The following is a 20,585-nucleotide window of genomic DNA, read 5'->3' on the forward strand; positions in this document are numbered from 1 at the left end:
TATTTCTTATTTTTATTTTTCGATTTTTATTTTTCGACGTTTTTCGACGCACTCTTTTTCTTTCTCATTTCTACGCTCTAGTTTTTAGGACATAGAATTTTCTCTATCTTTTTAAAACTTCGACGAGAAAATTTATTTTAAGCGGTTAAATTGATAGACATCCAAAATTTTTTAGTTCGTAGTAATAGTTGGATTTGTTAGTGACGAGTTGTGGGCTTCCGATTTAAAGGGTCCTGGCTACCTGCTGCATCTATTGGCTATTCGAAACGTGGGCAAAATCAGAAAAGTCTATTAATTTGATAGCTTATATAATTTTTATCTTTTATAACTAATAGGATATTCAGTGAATGCACCGAGCAAAACATTCACCACCTGTAACTCGATCAAGACATCTAGCCAATATTATCGCCGTTGATTTTTCTTTAGAATCATCATCTAGTCAAATAAGTACTCCAACTCAAATTTCCGATAATTCATTTTTTGAACCCTATTTCACAATTAAGAACCCGAAGGATATTCAAGGACAATTCCATGATCCTGAAACACTAATCATTCCTCCTGAACCACAAACTGTTAAATCAGAATCTTCTAGTGATTTGGATTCAACAAATTCAATTATGAAAGTAACTGAACCTCTAAGTATGGAAGACCGAATGAGAGCCACACGCACGGGCCAATGTCACGCCATTATTAAGCCAGACATTAATGCGCCAGATTATGAAATCAAGGGACAAATCCTACATATGGTAACTAATCAATGCCAATATAGTGGTACGCCAAAAGAAGATCCAAACGAACATCTTTGAACCTTTAATGGGATTTGTACTCTATTCAAAATCAGAGAAGTTAAGAATGAATAGATCTATCTCATATTATTTCTCTGGACTTTAAAGGGAGAAGCCAAAGATTGGTTAGAATCGTTACCTGAAGGGGCGAATGATACATGGGATGTTTTAGTTGAAAATTTTCTTAAACAATTCTTTCCGGCATCTAAAACTGTGAGACTTCAAGGAGAAATTGTTACGTTCACGCAAAATCCAAATGAAACTCTATATGAGGTGTGGACAAGATTCGGAAAATTGTTGAGAGGATGTCCTCAACACGGTTTAGATACTTATCAAATAGTACAAATATTCTACCAAGGATGCGATGTTGCTACACGAAAAGGCATCGACATAACAGCTGGTGGTTCCATTATGAAGAAAACCGCAACTGAAGCTTACAAAATTATTGATAACACAGCATCCCACTCACATGAGTGGCATCAAGAAAAAGATATTTTTCGATCATCTAAAGCGGATAGAGCCGATTCTAGCCATGACTTTGATTCCGTTTCCGCAAAAATAGATGTTTTCGAAAGACGAATGGAAAAGATGAATAAAGATATTCACGCAATACGAATTAGTTGTGAGCAATGCGGTGGACCATACTTAACGAAAGATTGTCACATTGAGCAAACGATGGAACAACGTGAGAATGTTTCCTACATGAACCAAAGGCCGGGAAATAATTATCAAAATAATTATCAACCTCCAAGGCCAAACTTCAATCGAAATCAAAACATTCTTTACAATCCAAATGGACCTAACAATAACTCGTATAACCAACAAGGTCCGAATAACCAACCAACTCAAAACAACACTTTCAATCAACAAAAACCTAGCTTATATAAACCACCACAACAAACAGAAGAGAAAAAGTCAAATCTGGAAGAAATGATGGCAAAGCTAATGGAATCTCAAACCCAATTTATTACATCTCAAACTCAAACAAATGAGAGGTTTGATCAGTCATTAAGAACTCAACAAGCTTCCATTTTGAATCTAGAAAAACACATAGGTACTCTTGCTAGCATGATGAGTGAGAGGGAACAAGGAAAGCTACCGAGTAATACTGAAGTAAATCCTCGGAATGAGAATGTTAATATGGTTTCAACGAATTCTGAAAAACCAGCATCAGAAGATGGGAAGGTTTTTGATGTGAGTAACAATGAAGAAGTTACAACACCACCACCACCCGAGTATGTAAAGCTAGTGGTGGCACCATACAGACCACCCATCCCGTTTTCAAGAAAAGGAGTTGAGTATGAGCAAGTAATAGGTAATAAAGTTTGTGATACCTCTGGAAAGAAGAATAAGAATAAGAAAGTACAAGAAACAAAAACCGTAAAGATAAACCCGGTGAAGAAAGTTCCACCAAAACCTCCACCCAGGTTGGGTGATCCGGGTGAATTTATTGTTCCTTGTCTACTTAGTGATTGTGTCATGTATGATGCACTAGCAGATTTAGGTGCGAGTGTGAGTGTTATGCCTCTTTCATTATATAAGAGATTAGGAGTAGGTGAGTTAAGTCCAACAGAGATGAGTGTCCGACTCTTTGATCAAACTATTAGGCACCCAGTTGGAATTGCTGACAACCTACCCATTAAAGTGGGTAATTTAACCTTTCTAGTCGAATTCATTGTCATTGACATAGAAGAGGACTCAAACATTCCTCTAATTTTAGGTCGACCATTCTTAGCGTCCACCGGGGCGTTATTTGATGTAAGAAAAGGTAGAATGACACTTAGTAATGATGAAAAATCAATCACCTTTGTGAGTCGAAAGTCTAAATCTCGACCAACCAAAACCGTTGAACCAACACAAATAATTGGTAAGAACCATATTGTTTTACCAACTCCAACGGTAGTGCTTAACAATAATAAAAAGCCTAAGTGTGGGGAAGATGAAGTAAAACCTAATGATGACCTGATAAAAAACCCCGTTGTTGATACGAAATTAAATGACCCCGTTATTAATAGTTCAATGAAGAAACTTATTAAACGGATTCGCGATGCTAGAACTAAGGGGAACTTTAAGTTATGTAACCGGTTAGTATCCAATCTATCGCCTAAAGAAAAGGCGAAACTAGTTGAATTTGTGGATATTACACAGGAATCCGACCATTGGCTTAAAGCAAAAGTCACAGATATGCAAGTTGATTATGGTCCAAGAGAAATTGACGATGAGGTTAATCACAATTTCGACACCACAGCTACCAAAGTGTGGGGAGATTCAAATGTTCTAAAAAGAAAATACTGCCTAGAGTTAGTTGTTCTGTTCTCGTGTAGCTCCGAGAATGGAATCCGATTGGTCTTTTCCACTAGCAGACACTAAAGAACTAGTTTTCTCCCCCCATTCTAAATTTTTTTATAGGTTTTATATGAAATTTATATGCATTTTTAAATTTAAGTTTTGTGTGAATTTAAAAACAAAATTTACTTTATTTCATTACATTTAAAAAATGATTTCTAAAATTCGTCGTAAGTTAAAGACTAGGTCATGGAACCGAAATTGCTTTACCCGAGGGTGGGGCGACAAATTTTGTTATCATTATTTTTAATATTATTGATCTAAAGTATACCAAAAAAATTTAAAAAACCCAAAAATCTTTGCTTATAAAACAAACGCTTTAAAAACGACAAATTTTAAATTTTGTCGAGGAACGGACTAGGTAAACATACCGAAACTACCTAAAGTAAAAGGAAACAAAATTTTAAAAAAATTATTCATTTAAATTGTTTTAATAAATAAAGGTTTTATAAAATATATATATATATATATATATATATATATATATATATATATATATATGTTTGTAGTTTATCTTATGTACAAAACAGGGTAAAACAGCGCACTTTCAAAGATTAAGTTCAGCAAAAGCTACTAATTTTGACGATAAGACGCAAAACATATGTGAAATTACAACAAAAGAAATGAACGATGAGGCGCGCCATCTATCATTCGATGACCTTAGTAATTACAAACTGGGTATTTTAATCACTTTTCTACACTAATCACCCTCATGAATTTATAATTATAGTCTGATTTCATGCAAATGAAGGCATTGCATGATCTCAAGTGTGAGGAAGGGTTATAAATTCTCTCGGGTTTACACTTAGTTTAATTGTCAAATTTTGTGAAAATTTGAAAAAATTTCAACTAAATGAATTCAAAATCATGTTTATACATATTTATGAACGATAAAACTAGGTGTTAATGCCGAAATTATTGTTACCTCGGAGAGAACATAAATGGAGAAACAACCCAAAACGTTAGAATTCATTTAAAATGGAATAGAGGAGAATAAAAAGGCAAAGAAAAAATAAATAAAAGGTAAGTGTGGGAAGAATTTACCAAGTTATTTAAAACACATATCACATATGTTTGTACAAGATTATTACAGGTACTTTTGTTTTGGACGATTTTAATTAGTTTTACCTAATTTACTGTAATATATTTGAAAGAAAGATGGATCTGCAAGATGAATCAATTCCATCATTAAAAGGAAGTAAAGTCTTCCGGAAAAGACACGCGCTTCTTGATTTATGTCAGGAAGTTGTCGTCCAGACCAGCTGTAGGTTGACGAAAAATCTAGAAAAGTCATCTCTAAAATCAGCAGGAAATCCACGGACCTCAGCATCAAACAGGGACACCAAGTGGTCAGACTTATCCTAACCATGAGAGGATCTGTCTCGTAAAATAGGGAGGGCGCCGTGCAAATTAGCTTGATAAGACTAATGAATCAGACCCCAGAAAGGATAATCTCCTTAAAGATTAAAAATCAGCTTTTAAGCCTGATATTACTCAATCCTTGGGATTGACCTTAAAGATTGAGAATTACAAACTCATGGAATTCAATGATATCTAAACTCGAGTTTGAACGAGAAAATATTTTGATCAAATTACAAACCGATTTATTTTCTGAAAACCCTATTTTCAGTGCGTTCATTACCATTGAACGTAAAATTCTAGAAATTCACCTGGAATTCATTAGGTCACCTGAACCAAATCGAGTGTCAACCGTAAGAACGGTGGTTGCATAGCATGGTCGAAGACAGGACCTTGTGCCAGACTGAAAAATTATAGGGTGATCTTTACTATTGCTCCTACAAAGGATAGTAACTGCATCCGACACGTTGTGGACCATGAACATCTGCATGTCATTAGACATTGCCTTAACAGTTGCTTGTTCAACGCTTTCCTTTACAATCGGACGGTAGTTTACCGAAAGGTAATATACGGAGCAAGTATACTGGAAGTGTTGCTTTCCTAATACAAGGTTAGCAAGTGGGTGACACAAAACCGCAAGTTTTGAGCTAACATTTTAAAAATCTGAAACCCACAAAACCCACAAAAACATTTTGCAACACCGGTGAAGGGTTATTCCGGAAAACTTATCTAGGGTAAAAGCTAGAATGAATTTTCAAAAGATCAAATGTTTTCATAAAGATCCAATTTCCTTAAAGGATCTAAATTTTTAATAGTCATGTGGGACTGTAAACCACAACGTTACTATCATTGTTTATACCGCCGTATCAAAATCACTAATGTATAAAGTGTGAAGAATAAAGAAGTGATTCGTGTGATTTAATTTCAAGTTCTGTATTGCTTGAGGATAAGCAACGCTCAAGTGTGGGGATATTTGATAGTGCTCCAAATGAACATATATTTAGGCACAATATCCTTCCAATATGTAAAGCTTTTAGTTGTAATTGTTCTATTTTTATGTAATATTCGTTTAAATAAATAAGTGCGAAGATAAAAGAAGAAAATGACGATTTGAAGACGCAAATGACCAAAAAGCTCAAATGTACAAGATATAATTCAAGTGGTTCAATTTAATGATGAGAAACGTCTAAAAATTACAAGAGTGAAAGCCGTGAAACGCAAAGTACAAGATATCTCCGCGTACGAAAGGACATTCGAAAATCGGGAACCGGGACCTGAGCCAACTATCAACGCGCGAAGCAACGAACCTAAAATTACAAGTCAACTATGCACAAGAATATAATATAATATATATATATAATTAATATAAATTATATATATTTAAATAAAACGTCGGCAAACTAGAAAACAAAGTGATTGAGCTGGATCCAGCTGGCCATGCGATCGCATGGCCTGGCTGCCTCATTCCCATGTGATCGTATGGCAGGGAAATGGTGGCCAGGTCCTATAAAAGCCAGCGAATTTGACGAGTTTTTATCATCTTTTTCTTTTCCTTCTCTGTAACGAAAACATATATACATATATACATATATATATATATATATATATATATATATATATATATATATATATATATATATATATATATATATATATATATATATATATATATATATATATATATATATATATATATATATATATATATATATATATATATATATATATTTAATATTAAGTTTAAATTAAGTTTAATAATAATTGGGTTAATGTAAGAAATGTTTTAAGGTTTTGTAAGTCGAAATTCTGTCCGTGCAACGCTACGCAATTAATCACCACTGTAAGGTATGTTCTTCCTTTTTAATTTAATGTCTCGTAACTAATTTATTATTATGCTTATTTGAGCCAAAGTAATCGTGATGTTAGACTAAATATTAAGACGGGGTTATTAGATTTTGTACCATAATTAAGGTTTGGACAAAAGACCGACACTTGTGGACATTGGACTATTGACTATTAATAGATATGGGTATTGTCGAATCGAATGACAACTCATTAGAATATGTCGAACCTATCTTCAAATTAGTTAATCTAATAATTATTAAAATGATTATGTATGTTCTATTTAGTGACGTTTATACGACATCTTTTACGATCATTTAATTAATTATTCGGGTTGGGTAATTGATTACTCATTCTGATCAAGTGGGTAAATTAATATTCATATCTCATTAAAATAGGAGTGGATTACATACAAAGATAATTGGTGTAATTGTTAACAAAGTATTAAAACCTTGGATTACACGCAGTCGATAACCTGGTGTAATTATTAACAAAGTATTAAAACCTTGTTACGGTTCGAATCCCTAATTAGTTGGAATATTTAACTTCGGGAATAAGGTTAATTTGATGAGCATTTTATAATTATGACCGATGGACTATTATGGACAAAAACCAGATAGGTATCAAGTAAACCAGGACAAATGACAATTAACCCGGGTAACAATTAATTAAAATTAAAACGTCAAACATCATGATTACGGAAGTTTAAATAAGCATAATACTTTTATTTCATATTTCATCGTACTTTTATTTACTGTCATTTTAATTACTGCAATTTACTTTATCGCGATTTAAATTCTGTCATTTAATTATCGTCATTTATCTTTACGCTTAAAATATAAAATCGACAAACCGGTCATTAAACGGTAAAACCCCCCTTTTATATAATATTATTACTACTTATATATATATATATATATATATATATATATATATATATATATATATATATTTTATATAAATATAGTTGTTAAAAATATAGTACGTATCACTAGCTCCCTGTGAAACGAACCTGACTTACTAAAAACTACACTACTATACGATTAGGTACACTGCCTATAAGTGTTGTAGCAAGGTTTAGGTATATTCTATTAATAAATAAATAAAACTCGTGTAATTTGTATCGTATTTTGTAATAAAAATAATAGTATTTCGTACTACACCTCGCACACATCACTTACCTTGGTAGATTTATCAGACCTCCGGAAGTATGATCACCTTAACGATCAGTCAGCATTTAAGCCTGACCACACACACTCCTTAGAGAGTACAACAACTGAAAGAGATTTGTCACCTCATGACATATCAATGACTTCAGGAAGCGGTGTAATATCTTCCTACATTACATCGATTTCTACTGACACCAATGCGGTGTTAGGTACAGTTGGACGGCTTGATATAACCAAGAGCGACATAGTCGCACAAAAGTCCCATGATACTTTAATCATGGAGGTGGATCGCTTGTTAAGGCCGACTGGAACTTATGGCATCCTCTACATCCATCGAGGTTAAACTTGGACCTACCAAAACCGGCGAGGTCCCCAAATCCGAAAACAATTTTGGTTTCAGAAAACTTGTCTAGTGTAACAACTAGCATACCTGATTTAAAGCTGTCTAATGTAACAACTAGCTTGATTTTTACAAAACCAAAAACGGTTTCTGAAGATCCTGTTTTCTCTAAGGATCAAATTTTACCTTAACCTCTTTGTCTCTTCTTAGCAGGTACACGTTTCCTCTCTGGCGATAAACATATACTTTCTCTTTGCTATTTTGTGATGAACACGGGATGCCATATTCGTGCTACACATGCTGAACACGGTACACCATATTTATCATGCGGGGAGAATGCCACATGAGTCAAAACAAATCAGTCAATATCATGAAAATTTTGACTCAACATTTGAGGGGGAGCTAAAGAGGTCTTCACAACTAAGAAAGATCATATCAAGCCACTTTCAAGACCTCTTTGTCTGAACCCACGAAGAAGATAAATCAATTCAAACATAACACTCCCAAATCAGCTATTCATATGTGCAAATGTTCGTGTTCAAAGTTGATAGAATTAAAAGCTTCATAGCTTCAAACCAAAACCAAAGCCCAGAAGAAGGCTGCACAAGAAACTGCAAGAAAATGATCATAGGAGGTGTTACGTTTGTAAACATAACACTCTCGGATGAAGACTCCAAAAGAATCTACAAGAGTCACGGGAGGTGTTATATCTTGAAGAACCCATGCCACTGCAAAAAGACAAAAAGACGAAGACGTGATCGCACCTTTCAAATAAGAAAGATCAATGAACCCTATCAAGAGGGAAGATTGTTGAAAATCTCACGGATCACACAACCATAACACTCCTAGGTGAAGAGTGCAAGTACACGCACTCAGGAGGCGTTTCAACAAAGTTCGTAATCCAAAATCCCACGACAAGGGGGAGATTGTTGACAACATTTATTGTAATATTTAATGTCGTGTGGTTTATGTCTTGTATTAATCTAGTGGCGTGTGCGTTTTAGTCTTATTATTGTAATAGTCTAGTTTAGGCTATTTACCATGGTAACTTAGTATTTACCATACCATGTAATATTTGGGAGGTTGCACTATATAAGCAACCTCCTACACTCTCATTCGTTGGTTGAACTAGTTGCAAGTAATATTATCAATATCAATTATCTCTCTAACTTCTATCTAGTTCACCCTCTAACATCCAAAACCCACTAACATTATCAAGAAACAGATTGAACACCTCTAATTGGGACTAACACATAATACTAATTATAACATATTACTTTTATTTAATTAAGTTGTTTTATAATTTATAAAAAAAGGTGTTCGGCTATATATATAAAAAAACCGAAAAGAAAGAAAAAAATAAAAGAAAGGAAATGAGTACCTCAATTTAATTTTAGGGTTTTGAGAGAGGCTTCAAGGATTTGTAAAAAAAATGAAAGCCATGGTCTGTAATTATACTAATAAGAAGTCTTGGAAAACAAGTTGGATTTCTTGATTAAATAATAATAAAAAAATCAATTTCTCTTTTTTATTAAAAAAAATGGCCCAAAATAATAGGAAAAAGATTTGAATTTTTTATATATTATAAAATCTTATCTTTTTTAAAAGAAGATTCTAGAATTTTTTGCATTTTTAATCATTTTCTTTTCTTTTATTTGTTTAACCGAAAATAATATAAATATAATATTTTCGGATTTTATAACAATTAATTAAATAATTATGTTTATTTTATCATTTAATTAATTTAGTAATCTTAAAGTTTTATAATCTATAAAAATGTCACGATACATTTTTATGAATTATTAACCAAAGGTCATTATCATAATAATATATACTTTAATTAATTTATATTGTACAATGTTATATATGTATTTTAATTCATATAATATTATTAACTAAAGTCACATATAATAATATAACTTTGATTAACATGCGTGTTGTTGACTAAAAATAAATATTCGGTCAACGTTGATTTATTTCGTATTAATTACGCTCGTATAACAACCCTAGATATTTAATACACATAACCATGCAGAAAACTATATGGGCAAGTTTGTCATTTCAGAAGTGGAAAAGTGAGGGTTGTGATATAAATGCATGCTATTTTGCCGAAGTATACTTTAAACATCAACCTAGTTTTACCTCTCAAAAATTTTCTCCTGAGCCTCCATCCCCATTTAACTGAGTGGTTACTGTCATTTTAAGTGTCCGTGAGGTCTCGAATTCGAGTCTCACATACCGATTTAATAATGCAATTTGCTTTGCAATTGATTATGGAGTCCTCTGGAGGCATTGTTGTATGAGTCTGTCCTATGGCAGTTGTTTATGGATGCTTTCCAATGGTGATTAAACGCAGAGCATGTCACATGGCCATTATTCGGTGGAATATCCTTGTCACATGAAACGTATATGATCGGGTGGTGAAAATTCCTATGATATTCTCCGTTAGTGATTCTAAACTCGCTCTAAAAAAAACCTGGTTATAGATAGGTCATAGGAATACGGTCAAATGGACAACCACGGACCACCTTATGGAACTAGGGGGCAAGCGTTAAAAGACCAACAGGCACACGTTAGAAGAACAACATAATTTATGTATGAAATTAGATAAGTTCTATAGGTTGGGCAAGTGATGTTGGCATGTTGCTTTCATGCAATGCAAACGATATTTTTGTACAGGCACAATACAAAAGCAATAAAACAATGAGGGCACCACGTTGAAAGTGAAGTTTTGTAATCGTTAAACCGTAGGTCCGTAAGACTAATTAATCTTTGATTTTGCACGTGTTGTTTAATAAAGTTGTTTAAGTTTAATTTATATATAACTATAATAATTAATATTTATATTTATTAATCGAGTCAAAAGCAAGCGTCGATTTATTGGTGACTTGACTGTCACTTAGAGTCTAAATCGAACTTCATGCATGTTTAAAACCCATGTAAATTTGTAACTAACATTTTCATGGCGTCTCACACATTTTTTTAACCTACTTATTGACCGGATGTCCATTCGGAAGCAATCCCTCTATCCATAAAACGTTGAGAGATAAGACTTTCTCTACTCTTTGTGTATTTCACTCTGGGTGAAAAAATGACTTCTCTTTATTCTATGATAGGGGAAGGATTGTCTACATCTTACCTCTCTCATAACCCACTTATGGAAGCTTGGATTTTATTGTTGTTGTTGTTGTACAACTATTAACTATTTAAATTATATTATATTAATTTAATTAAACAGTTAACAATTTAATCTGTAAATACTGAGATGTTATACGTAGTATTTGACAAAATACCAGCAATTCCGTCATATATTAGAGATAATGTAGGAACGACTAAACGGTATTAATAGATCTAATATTCAATATCGTGTGCGGAATTACTCGATATTGGGTTTTATATCAAAAAGACTCAAACTCGAATGACCTAAACAATATAATCGACTTTAGATGTTGTAGATCGGTTACTAGAAGTGCTAACCCTGTTTAGAATAGAAATCACGGCTAGGGATTGTTTGTGGCTCGTAACCCTAACAATGAACCCGAAATCAACATTAAATAAGGTCTGCATGAGCAACCGTGCGGTTGCAGGATGTACCCGTTCATTTGCACTTTGTACCCGTACGGATGAAACCTGCATCCGTGCGGCTACATAGATAGTAAGTAATTTAACTTTAAACGCATACAATCGCATATCTAAGTACTTGCTATGTCTTCATACACACAAATAGCTATAATGGACTCGGGACTTACGTTCATGCACCAACAAACTCCCCCTAGGACCTAGTTCATTATATAACAATCAAATTCAACATTCAACAATTTGTAAGCCGTATAAACATCCAAACAGTTCAAATATCCAAGTAGTTCAAACATTCAAAACAATTTATTACAACCAAATCGAAATTAAAAGAAACATTCAAGTCCACAGTTCACAAAAGTTAACAGTTTTAAAGATAAAACATTAAGTGCACAAATCATAAGCATAACATGTCCGAACAGCACGGTTGAACTAGATAGCCTGCTCCATGTTTTGCAGCTCATGGAAAATCGGATGTCTCCTTTACACCTTTATATCCACCTTGCACAAATTCCTGATCCATCTCGGATCAAATATCCTAATCTGATTCAAATCACCTCCTGGTTCCAGAATAATCACAGCCTCCTCAGTTTGACCGTCATATTACCACCATTTGACCTTTTTACCAAAGTTTTGCGGCATCTTGGGAACTGGAGCGTATTTTATCGTCTTTACACGCTTATATCTCACAGCCTTTATCCTCTTCCCAATTTCTTGATCTGTTCTATACGTTATCTTAGTAAACTGAGGAGTTAACACTGACCATCCATACTTAAACTCCTTCTTAATCTTGTACTGCATCCATTCACCCCAACCATCAGTATCAAAGTACAGCAGAGGTGAACGGGCCATCTCCATCATTTCAAAGTACGGTAGTGTCTTAAAATCAACAGCATGTTTGAATCAATCGACACTGTTTTCCCTTCTCATGGCATAACAATCCAGATCCTTGAAGAACGTCCAGCTCAGTATCTTTCCACCTGTCACTTTACCTGTTCTATCATAAAACAATTTGTACTTGGGTTCCAACGGCAGTTTAGGAAACCAGGACTTTGTATTCTTTTGATATTCTCTCCACTCTTGATTCTTTTGCTTGTTAACATCATCAATACGTTCGCCTTCTTTGTTCACACCTGATGATTCACCTTCCTCAGCAGTTTGCTTTTCATCAACCTTCATGTTCAAAACCTCATCACTTTGTTGCTTAGTCAGATCAGCAAACTCCGGTAAATCATCTGCAGTGTTGTCATTTACATAACTCTCATCATCGGAAGCATCCTCAATGATGACCTCCTCAGCACTATCATCTCCTGTATGTCTATGTACACGGGTTCCCGTAGTGTTTGGCATTCTCTCACACGCTATTAACTGCTCAACTTCTATACCAAGCATCTTCGAAATCTCTTCATTACTCATAGTATGTACAGTTTCTCCCTCTTCGACATCGTCATTCAATGTGTTGATCATTGTACCTTGATTGTTAAGAAAATATATTTACCTATGAATATCAACAGAAACAGGTTTAGGGAAATGTACCTCCTGAATTTCACTTACGTTCTCAGGACCATCAGAAGATGAATCAGAAGACGCTTCACTCTCTGTTGAGATCAGATCATCCCACATTTATCAATCTAACAGTACCATCTTCTTCATCAGCACACAACTTCTTCTTAAACCTCCTCTCACGACGATCCATACGTCAGATTCTCTTCGCTTGTTTCTCCGTTAATGTCTTAAGTTCCCCGGTCTCCTTCCTTGATTTACCAAGCTCAGTTGTCATGTGATTAACTTTTGCTTGCAAGTCATCAATCACCTTATTCTTCTCTTTATTTTTAGACTTGATCTTATCGCACTTGTTGACTAGAGATAGAACTGTATACTGGAGACTTATCACCTTTTCCAACATATCTCTATTACTCAGTTGAGGAATAGATATGACAGTTGAACTACCAGCCTGAGTTGTTGTTGGAGCCAGTGGCGGTGGAACTTGTTGTGTTTGTTGTTGTTGAGTTTGTGGGACTTGCGGTGCTTACGGTGGTTGAGTTGGTGGAACTTGAGTATTTGAAGCAGCAACTTATGATGACACATCACTTATCTTCTTCACATTATACCTAGTCCTTTTCATACGACCTCTAACAGGTTCATCTTCAGCAACCTCTCTCCTCTTCAAAGATAACAATATATCACCGCTCTCATCAACCTCCAGCTCATCATTCAAACTAAACTCATCCATTTCATCGACAGTATGTGCCGACTGTGATCCAGCACCTTGAGTACCTTCTTTCTCTTCAGAATTAGTGAGGACTGGAGCAACATCTTCATCACCCAAATCACTGTCATTATGTCTCCACTTCTTGTTTTTTGGAGCCACATAACCAGCCTTCAATAAATGACCAAATAAAGGACGATTCGGTGGAGCATCTTTTCCCTTATAATACTTCAGACGTCTCATAGCTTCATCAGTCATAACATTCAGTTTGATAAGATCCTCAAGATCCCTAACCAGCTCGTTGTGTTATCGATGATAAGCTGAAGGAATCGAGGATACAGCAGATACGGATCAGACTTATACTTCATATTATCCACCATGTAGTCAAATATCATGCCCGAAAAGTTGAACGACATATTCAAAAGAAGAGCAACCATGAGAGATTGCATGAAAGTGTTAAGCTCGTCATGACCCTCACTCCTTGAGCTCAAACAGTGAAGAATCACATGTGCCAGATACTTGAATGTCAGACAAAAACCATACTCCAGCACTTTAGATTTGGTTATCTCCCCAGTAAATTTGCAACGTTGTAAGCAGCCTTTCACAAGCCCCATATTCAGTTTACTTCTCATCTCAGGGGTACATTGAAGCTCCACAACCTTTTGATATGACCCTCATTAACAACCACGGGTCTCTCCTGCACAACACTTTCAATAACATCGACCCTTCGTTCCCGGGTCTTTGACAGCTTAGCATTCTTCCAGAACTCACGCTGATGCGACTTGTATGAAGGTACATCAAAAGAAATAGCCTTGTGAATCCTTGATCGAATAAGAAAGTCCATCATCCCGTGATAGTCAGTCAAAGCTTCAATTTTGTTCAGGTTGGCCAGCATGTTGTTGTTCCCGCCCACTTGTAGCTCATTGTTGTGTTCAGACACCTTCTTGGACCTTGACTTGGTCACCCTCGTAGGCTTTGAACGCTTTTCAGAAGCAGATAAAATGCCCAGCGGATTCATCTTCTTCAGCTTCGACATTTTCGGCGATGTAACGTCAACCCAAAGTTTCTTCAGCTTCCAATACAAAATAAAGAGAAATTCGATTTAAACGCGCATCGACGACTTGTTTTATACCATACCATTGTTCTTCGGTACGTAGCGGACATTTCCGGAACACAGTCATAATACAAAATGTCAGTGTGTTCGAACGGTACATTTTCTTTCAAATATGCTAACAAGTCCTGTAAACCAAAGTCGTGAATGTCAATGTCTTTGAACGAAGCTTTCGAACCATGCGTATAATCGTAAACTTTATTTTCATTACAAAGTTGACTACCGTAGTACACGTCGAATGAGATAATGATCGGCGGAAGGTTCAACATTTGTGAGTGAGTGAAGTGAAGTTTATGAAAATGTCATCAAAAGTTAATTATTTATGCTCAGCACAAACCGAAATATTTTTAAATGCCATTATCAGAGATGTCAGAAGAGCACACGAAACTGGCATTTGGAATGCTGGTTTAGATCACTGGTGGCAAAAACATAGGTCACAGGTTGAAAAGTGTTGCCATGTATACACAAGCTGACATTCGTAGTATCGGTTTCGTGTAACAAGTGGAAAACCGGCATTCACAATGCCGGTTTTGCTAGTATAATTTTTTTCTTTTAAAAAACTAGATTTGTAAAATTGTTCGAAAAAAATTACTGTTCCAATTAAAAAAAAAATGTTATAATGTGAGTTCTAGCTTTCTGAACCAAAAAAATGATCATTAGTCGAAAATATGCAATTCCAGCCATTCTCGTTCCATTGCCTATTTAGTCTTTTTGTACCTTAGACAGGAAAGGCTCTGTAAATCATTGGTTAGGGTGCTAAAAAATGCACCCAATTTACTTGCGATAATAGACACAAACGAAGAAAAATACCAAAAATAAATAAATAAATAAATAAATAAATAAATAAATAAATAAATAGAAGTCAAATACTTAGCTATATTTCAAAATAATGTACATACCAAAAGCATCTAGCTATAACCATATAACCATAACCATAACCATAAAAATAAAATGGTACCACCCAATAGAATGTAATTTGCAGCATAGGATTCTAACATATAACTTAACTATATAAGTATTAAAAAAAAGTCTATTTGTGCATATCATTCTCTTCTCACCCTAACCTTATTTACACTTTTATGTCCACATCTAATCTTCCTTTGTAATTTCATTTCCTCAAATCAATAACTATGACGCTTATATTATCTGTACTCCTTCGCCCCAAAGCAAGACGTACAAGTAACGTTGCAGCCAAATCACTTCTAGACGTGTATAACGTCTCCCCCGATGCCCCTTCATCTGCTTCAATCCGGGACTCGGTACTTGAATTCTCGTTTTCTCCAAAACATTCGTGAACTATTTTGCACGCTAATTCATTTGACAAAACATCCCATAATCCGTCACTAGCTAGTATTAAACATTCATTTTCCGTTTCGCGCCTTGTCACCGAAATTTCTGGTTCAGATGTTACCCACTGCTTTAAAAGACGATCTCCTGTTTATCAAAAAGACAACATACACTCTATCAAACGATCCGTTTCATATAGATATATAAGACACTCGTAAAATTGTGCAGCTAGATACTTTTTGTTTAGCGCTTAAAATCAGATCAAAAGCGAATAAGGTTAAACTTAAACAACTGAAACGGAAATACCATAGACGGAACATCTCTGCCTCATCACGCAACTTCAAGAAACAGATCAGCATATCTATATACGGAGGAAATTGTAATTCTAAAAATCGATGTATCAAACAAACAAGCACTAGTACATTTACAAATTAGCGTCCCCTGTGTTTCGTACTTTATTCCTCAACAAAACAGGACAGGTTATATTCAAGCATATATGTAAACCATAAACTTACATTGTGCCTGACAAAGTTATAAAATTTAATAATGTGTTTCATGATGGCAACGGAGACAGAAGCCAGGACCACCACAGAATATTGTCCGCTTTGGGAACAGCGAGCCACTAGCGACTCAACTGCCCTCACGGGTTTAAAATGCATCCTGTGAGGAAAAAGTATCAAGCCACATATATGGGCCTTTGTTTTTGCCTCTCCAACCGATGTGGGAAAGGGGTGAAGGTCACCCCAACAATCCCCCCCCCCCCCCCCCAACATCGGTGTGGTAACCCCGGCTCTGATACCAGTTGATGGCAACGGAGACAGAAGCCAGGACCACCACAGAATATTGTCCGCTTTGGAAACAGCGAGCCACCAGCGACTCAACTGCCCTCACGGGTTTAAAACGCGTCCTGTGAGGAAAAGGTATCAAGCCACATATATGGGCCTTTGTTTTTGCCTCTCCAACCGATGTGGGAAAGGGGTGAAGGTCACCCCAACATTTCATGATAGGCTTTCCGATTTAGGTGAAGTACGCACTGTGTCAAAAGCCGATACTCTCAGTCGGTTTCAATTTTTGGGATGCTCTTTAAGATCAGTGCTTAAGAAAATATTTTACAACTTTACAAATTAGATGAGGATCAAATTATTGTATCTAAGAGCATAATATTCTTGTGTTCGCTAATGTACAAAACGTCGAACCATTTAATTCTGGAAATGACAATTTCATTTGTTAACTTACCATGAAAAATTTGCTAGAGTAACCTAGGTCTATTGGCTATTAATTAAAGCTAGCAAACATTCTCCAATTATCTGATATAGAAAATAATGTCAACTTATAATACGAGTAAGATCTAGATCACCTATTGCTCGGGACATGCCAAGGATTCCTTCAACTCGTGCTCCATCGGAAAACATTATTCGGCCGCCACAGCCTTCGATTCTTGCACGTTCATCTACCCTATCAGGCTGCACACAACACATTGTTTATCAATGTTATTTGCAAATTCAATCATCTAAAAATTATCTAAATTTAAAAATATTAGAGTCAGCTTGGTTATCAATATCAAGTCAGTGATTCAATGATTTCGAAATTGAATTCTCCGAGAATACATCTACCCTAACTAGGGTATCTCAGTGAAGGTTTCCAACCATTGACCATCTCTACGATGTTTTACCACTAAGCCACTACGGTGATAGTTACATATTATTGTTTTAAGTTCAATTGGATCTCGAAGAAATCACAAAAAAGTTCCAATTACTTGATGTAAATATCCGACCAACTGCCTACACCATCTTTTTAATTATTATTATTATTATGTCAAAGGAAATGTGAACACTAAGGTCCTACATTGCCCCTGACATTCATAAATGAAATCAACAAGTCAATGTTCCAAGTGATGAACATATTCAACACTACAACCAACCGAAGTTATGCCTTGAGTGGTATGGGGCAGGGTCCAACTTGCGGTACTGCGTTGGCAGGTTCGATTCTCACTACAGGCCGGGAGTTTCCACCCTTTGATGGTACTGTCAACATCAATGCGATTTGGAAAGGTCTCGGGATTTTCCCAACTTTCGATGGTACTGCCAACATCGTCGCGAATTGGGTTTCCTCCTAACGTGTGTATAGGTGGCATATGATCGAGAATGTGGATAGTCCCCTCTAGGTGATGCTGATATTGTCATTCGAAGAAAAAAAACATATTCAACACTACAATACCAGAAGATTGAAACTACCATAAACAACATTCTTTTTAAGACAGGAAACAGAACCATTTACAAGTATCTTAAAAACAAGCACCTTAGTTATTTGAAGCGCATCTCAACATGTTAAGAAAGTCCGTTAAAAAAAGGGGTCCAATAATATTCAGTAGCAACTTGTTATAGTTAGTGAAGTATTCTATATCTCGTCAGTAGTAACTTGCAAGTCAATGGTAATATCATAAAATTTCACGATCGAAAAAACATATTTGTGACTTAAATAAACATACTATTGGGCTAAAAAGCATTTGATAATTTCACTCCTAAACGCTCCATCGGGCCAAACATTAATTAACGATCAGTTACAACATTGATCATAAGAAAATATATACCTTATGATCGACCGAAAGCGGCATTGGCCTTCCGTTGCGGCATAGAACTGCACGTGAGTCACCACAGTTGGCCACAAATATAAACTCCTTTGTCAAAATTGACACCACCGCAGTGGACCCCATGAACGACAACTGCGGATTACATCTACATATATTTGAACTAGTACCCAATCCACCACACAAACACAATCTCAACGCCATCTCATCCATCCTACGAAAACACCGATTTATCGCTGTCCTCCACAACTCGCCGCCACCATTTGGTTCTTCTCCGATCACCTTCACTCTCATCAACTCTTCCTCCATAATAACATGCATATTGTCTTTACACAATGCAGATACCTACTCCATAATTCACTAATCAAACGCAAATTCATTTATGTTTTTATACAAATTATATGACCTATAACCACTTGGGCATAGTCTAGTGGCCGAGTTCCCTGTGAAACAGGGGACCCATGTTCGAATCTTGGGTCTTGGTAACACCCATGATTGAATTAAAAATGGGCTCTTGACCGGAGGCGGCACATATGCGTGCAATTCACCAGTTACGGGTCTCATCGCTCGGGGCTCGTACCTACCTAGGGTTTTACTCGCTAGTATGAACCAATGTGATTATCGCTAAAGAGATTTTCTCTGCGAACGAAAAGAAAATTTATATGGCCTATATGTCCTTCTAAACTAAAAGTACAAAGTTTGTTACTTTGTATTAGACTATAAATTATTATTACCACTAAAGTCCGATTATGTGCTTAGGTCCGTTAATCTAATATTAATAGAGTACTAATTTGTTACGAATTTATGCAATTATGCTTGAAGTCAATATCAATTTATATGTGACAACATATATAACAACAAAATCATATAGGAGTAAAAAGTTGTTTCCTAACTTGTTTAAATAAATAAATCAATCACTACGTACCAATTTAAAAATGCAAATTAAAGTAGTAAAGTAAATAAGAGAATCAAGAATTACATGACGTCCGCCATGACCATCAAAAACAGCAAAGAAATGCACCGGTCGAAAACCGTTAACTTCCGGCCGACATAAATTCGTTGTAACAAAAACTTCATCTTCCATTTCTCTCTGCCGACCAATCACCGACATCACTCCGTACTCCGGCGGCGGTGGCGTCTCCATGATACTAATCAAACTCATAATCGCCGTCGCCGTAGTCGACGACGACGTCGTAGGGTTATCGATTTTCGCCAAATGTTTCCGAGTTTCGTCTCCGGCCGAACCGGATGAACCGGCAGTAGTAACTGTAGCCATACGTCTCATCGCCATCCTTCGACGACGTCGTTCGCGGCATTTAACCGCAGAATCTTCATCTTCTTCACTCACCATCACACTTTTACGGTTACCGTAAATCCGCTTCATTTCCAATCACCAATAATATGAAGAAAAAAAAATGCAACACATTATTCATTAATCATTATTCATTTCGATAAAAATGAAATTAAATTGAAAATTGAAATTAGAGTGAAATACATACAGGTGTCGTTTGGATATAGTGAACTGAACTCGTGGATGATTTTGAGAGAGCCGGGTGAGGGGGCAGGGGTGGCCATAATTGACCAAACTGACCGATAACCGACTTTGGGGTTTTAGGATACTGACACGTGGAATATTTGAGAGTTTGAGTTTCAGCGGAGGTGAATGTATCGTTTTGTGTTGGAAAATGGTGGGATTGGTGGGTGACACGTGTCGGATGAATTGTGAGTGAAGTCAAGGTCAAGAGTCACATGTGGGCCTATAATGCCACGTCGATGGAATTTTGATAAACCAGTCGGTCCCACATTAGTTTCTTCAGCCCTAGCCTACAGATACAAATGATCATTAATTAAATCTTCTAGAAACAATTGGGCGTGTTCGTGTAGTTTGTACTGTTTTTTGTAAGGGTGATGATTCGTACACCACCAAATTTTAGCCATACACCACTAGTTGTGCTTTAAAGTACTGTACTGTAC

General features: G+C 35.8%; 1 protein-coding gene across 2 annotated transcripts; it reads right to left on the minus strand.

Moving 5' to 3' along the window:
- Nucleotides 1–15,700: 15,700 nt before the first annotated feature.
- Nucleotides 15,701–20,200, minus strand: LOC139893410 (probable protein phosphatase 2C 75). Of its 2 annotated transcripts, XM_071876576.1 has the most exons (5): nt 20,111–20,200; nt 19,591–19,989; nt 18,615–18,956; nt 17,382–17,487; nt 15,701–16,171 (listed from the first exon to the last, which is right to left on the minus strand). In XM_071876576.1, exons 2-5 carry the CDS (start codon nt 19,960–19,962, stop codon nt 15,846–15,848), a joined length of 1,146 nt encoding a protein of 381 aa, XP_071732677.1. In that variant the 5' UTR covers nt 19,963–19,989; nt 20,111–20,200; the 3' UTR covers nt 15,701–15,845. The 2 variants fall into 2 exon arrangements, with proteins under 2 accessions (XP_071732677.1, XP_071732676.1); XM_071876575.1 differs by lacking the exon at nt 20,111–20,200 and having other exon boundaries at nt 19,591–20,063.
- Between the last annotated feature and the right edge of the window lie 385 nt (nt 20,201–20,585).

This window comes from Rutidosis leptorrhynchoides, chromosome 2 (assembly GCF_046630445.1).
Source record: "Rutidosis leptorrhynchoides isolate AG116_Rl617_1_P2 chromosome 2, CSIRO_AGI_Rlap_v1, whole genome shotgun sequence".
NCBI classification, from domain to species: domain Eukaryota; kingdom Viridiplantae; phylum Streptophyta; class Magnoliopsida; order Asterales; family Asteraceae; genus Rutidosis; species Rutidosis leptorrhynchoides.

Excerpts from the sequence above, each read along its gene's own strand:
- LOC139893410 (XM_071876575.1), bottom strand. The coding sequence starts at position 19,995 with ATGAAGCGGATTTACGGTAACCGTAAAAGTGTGATGGTGAGTGAAGAA. Across the intron at positions 17,488-18,614 it reads CGCTTTCGGTCGATCATAAG|CCTGATAGGGTAGATGAACG; the intron begins GTATATATTTTC and ends TGTTGTGTGCAG. Across the intron at positions 16,172-17,381 it reads TGGCATGTCCCGAGCAATAG|GAGATCGTCTTTTAAAGCAG; the intron begins GTGATCTAGATC and ends TTTGATAAACAG.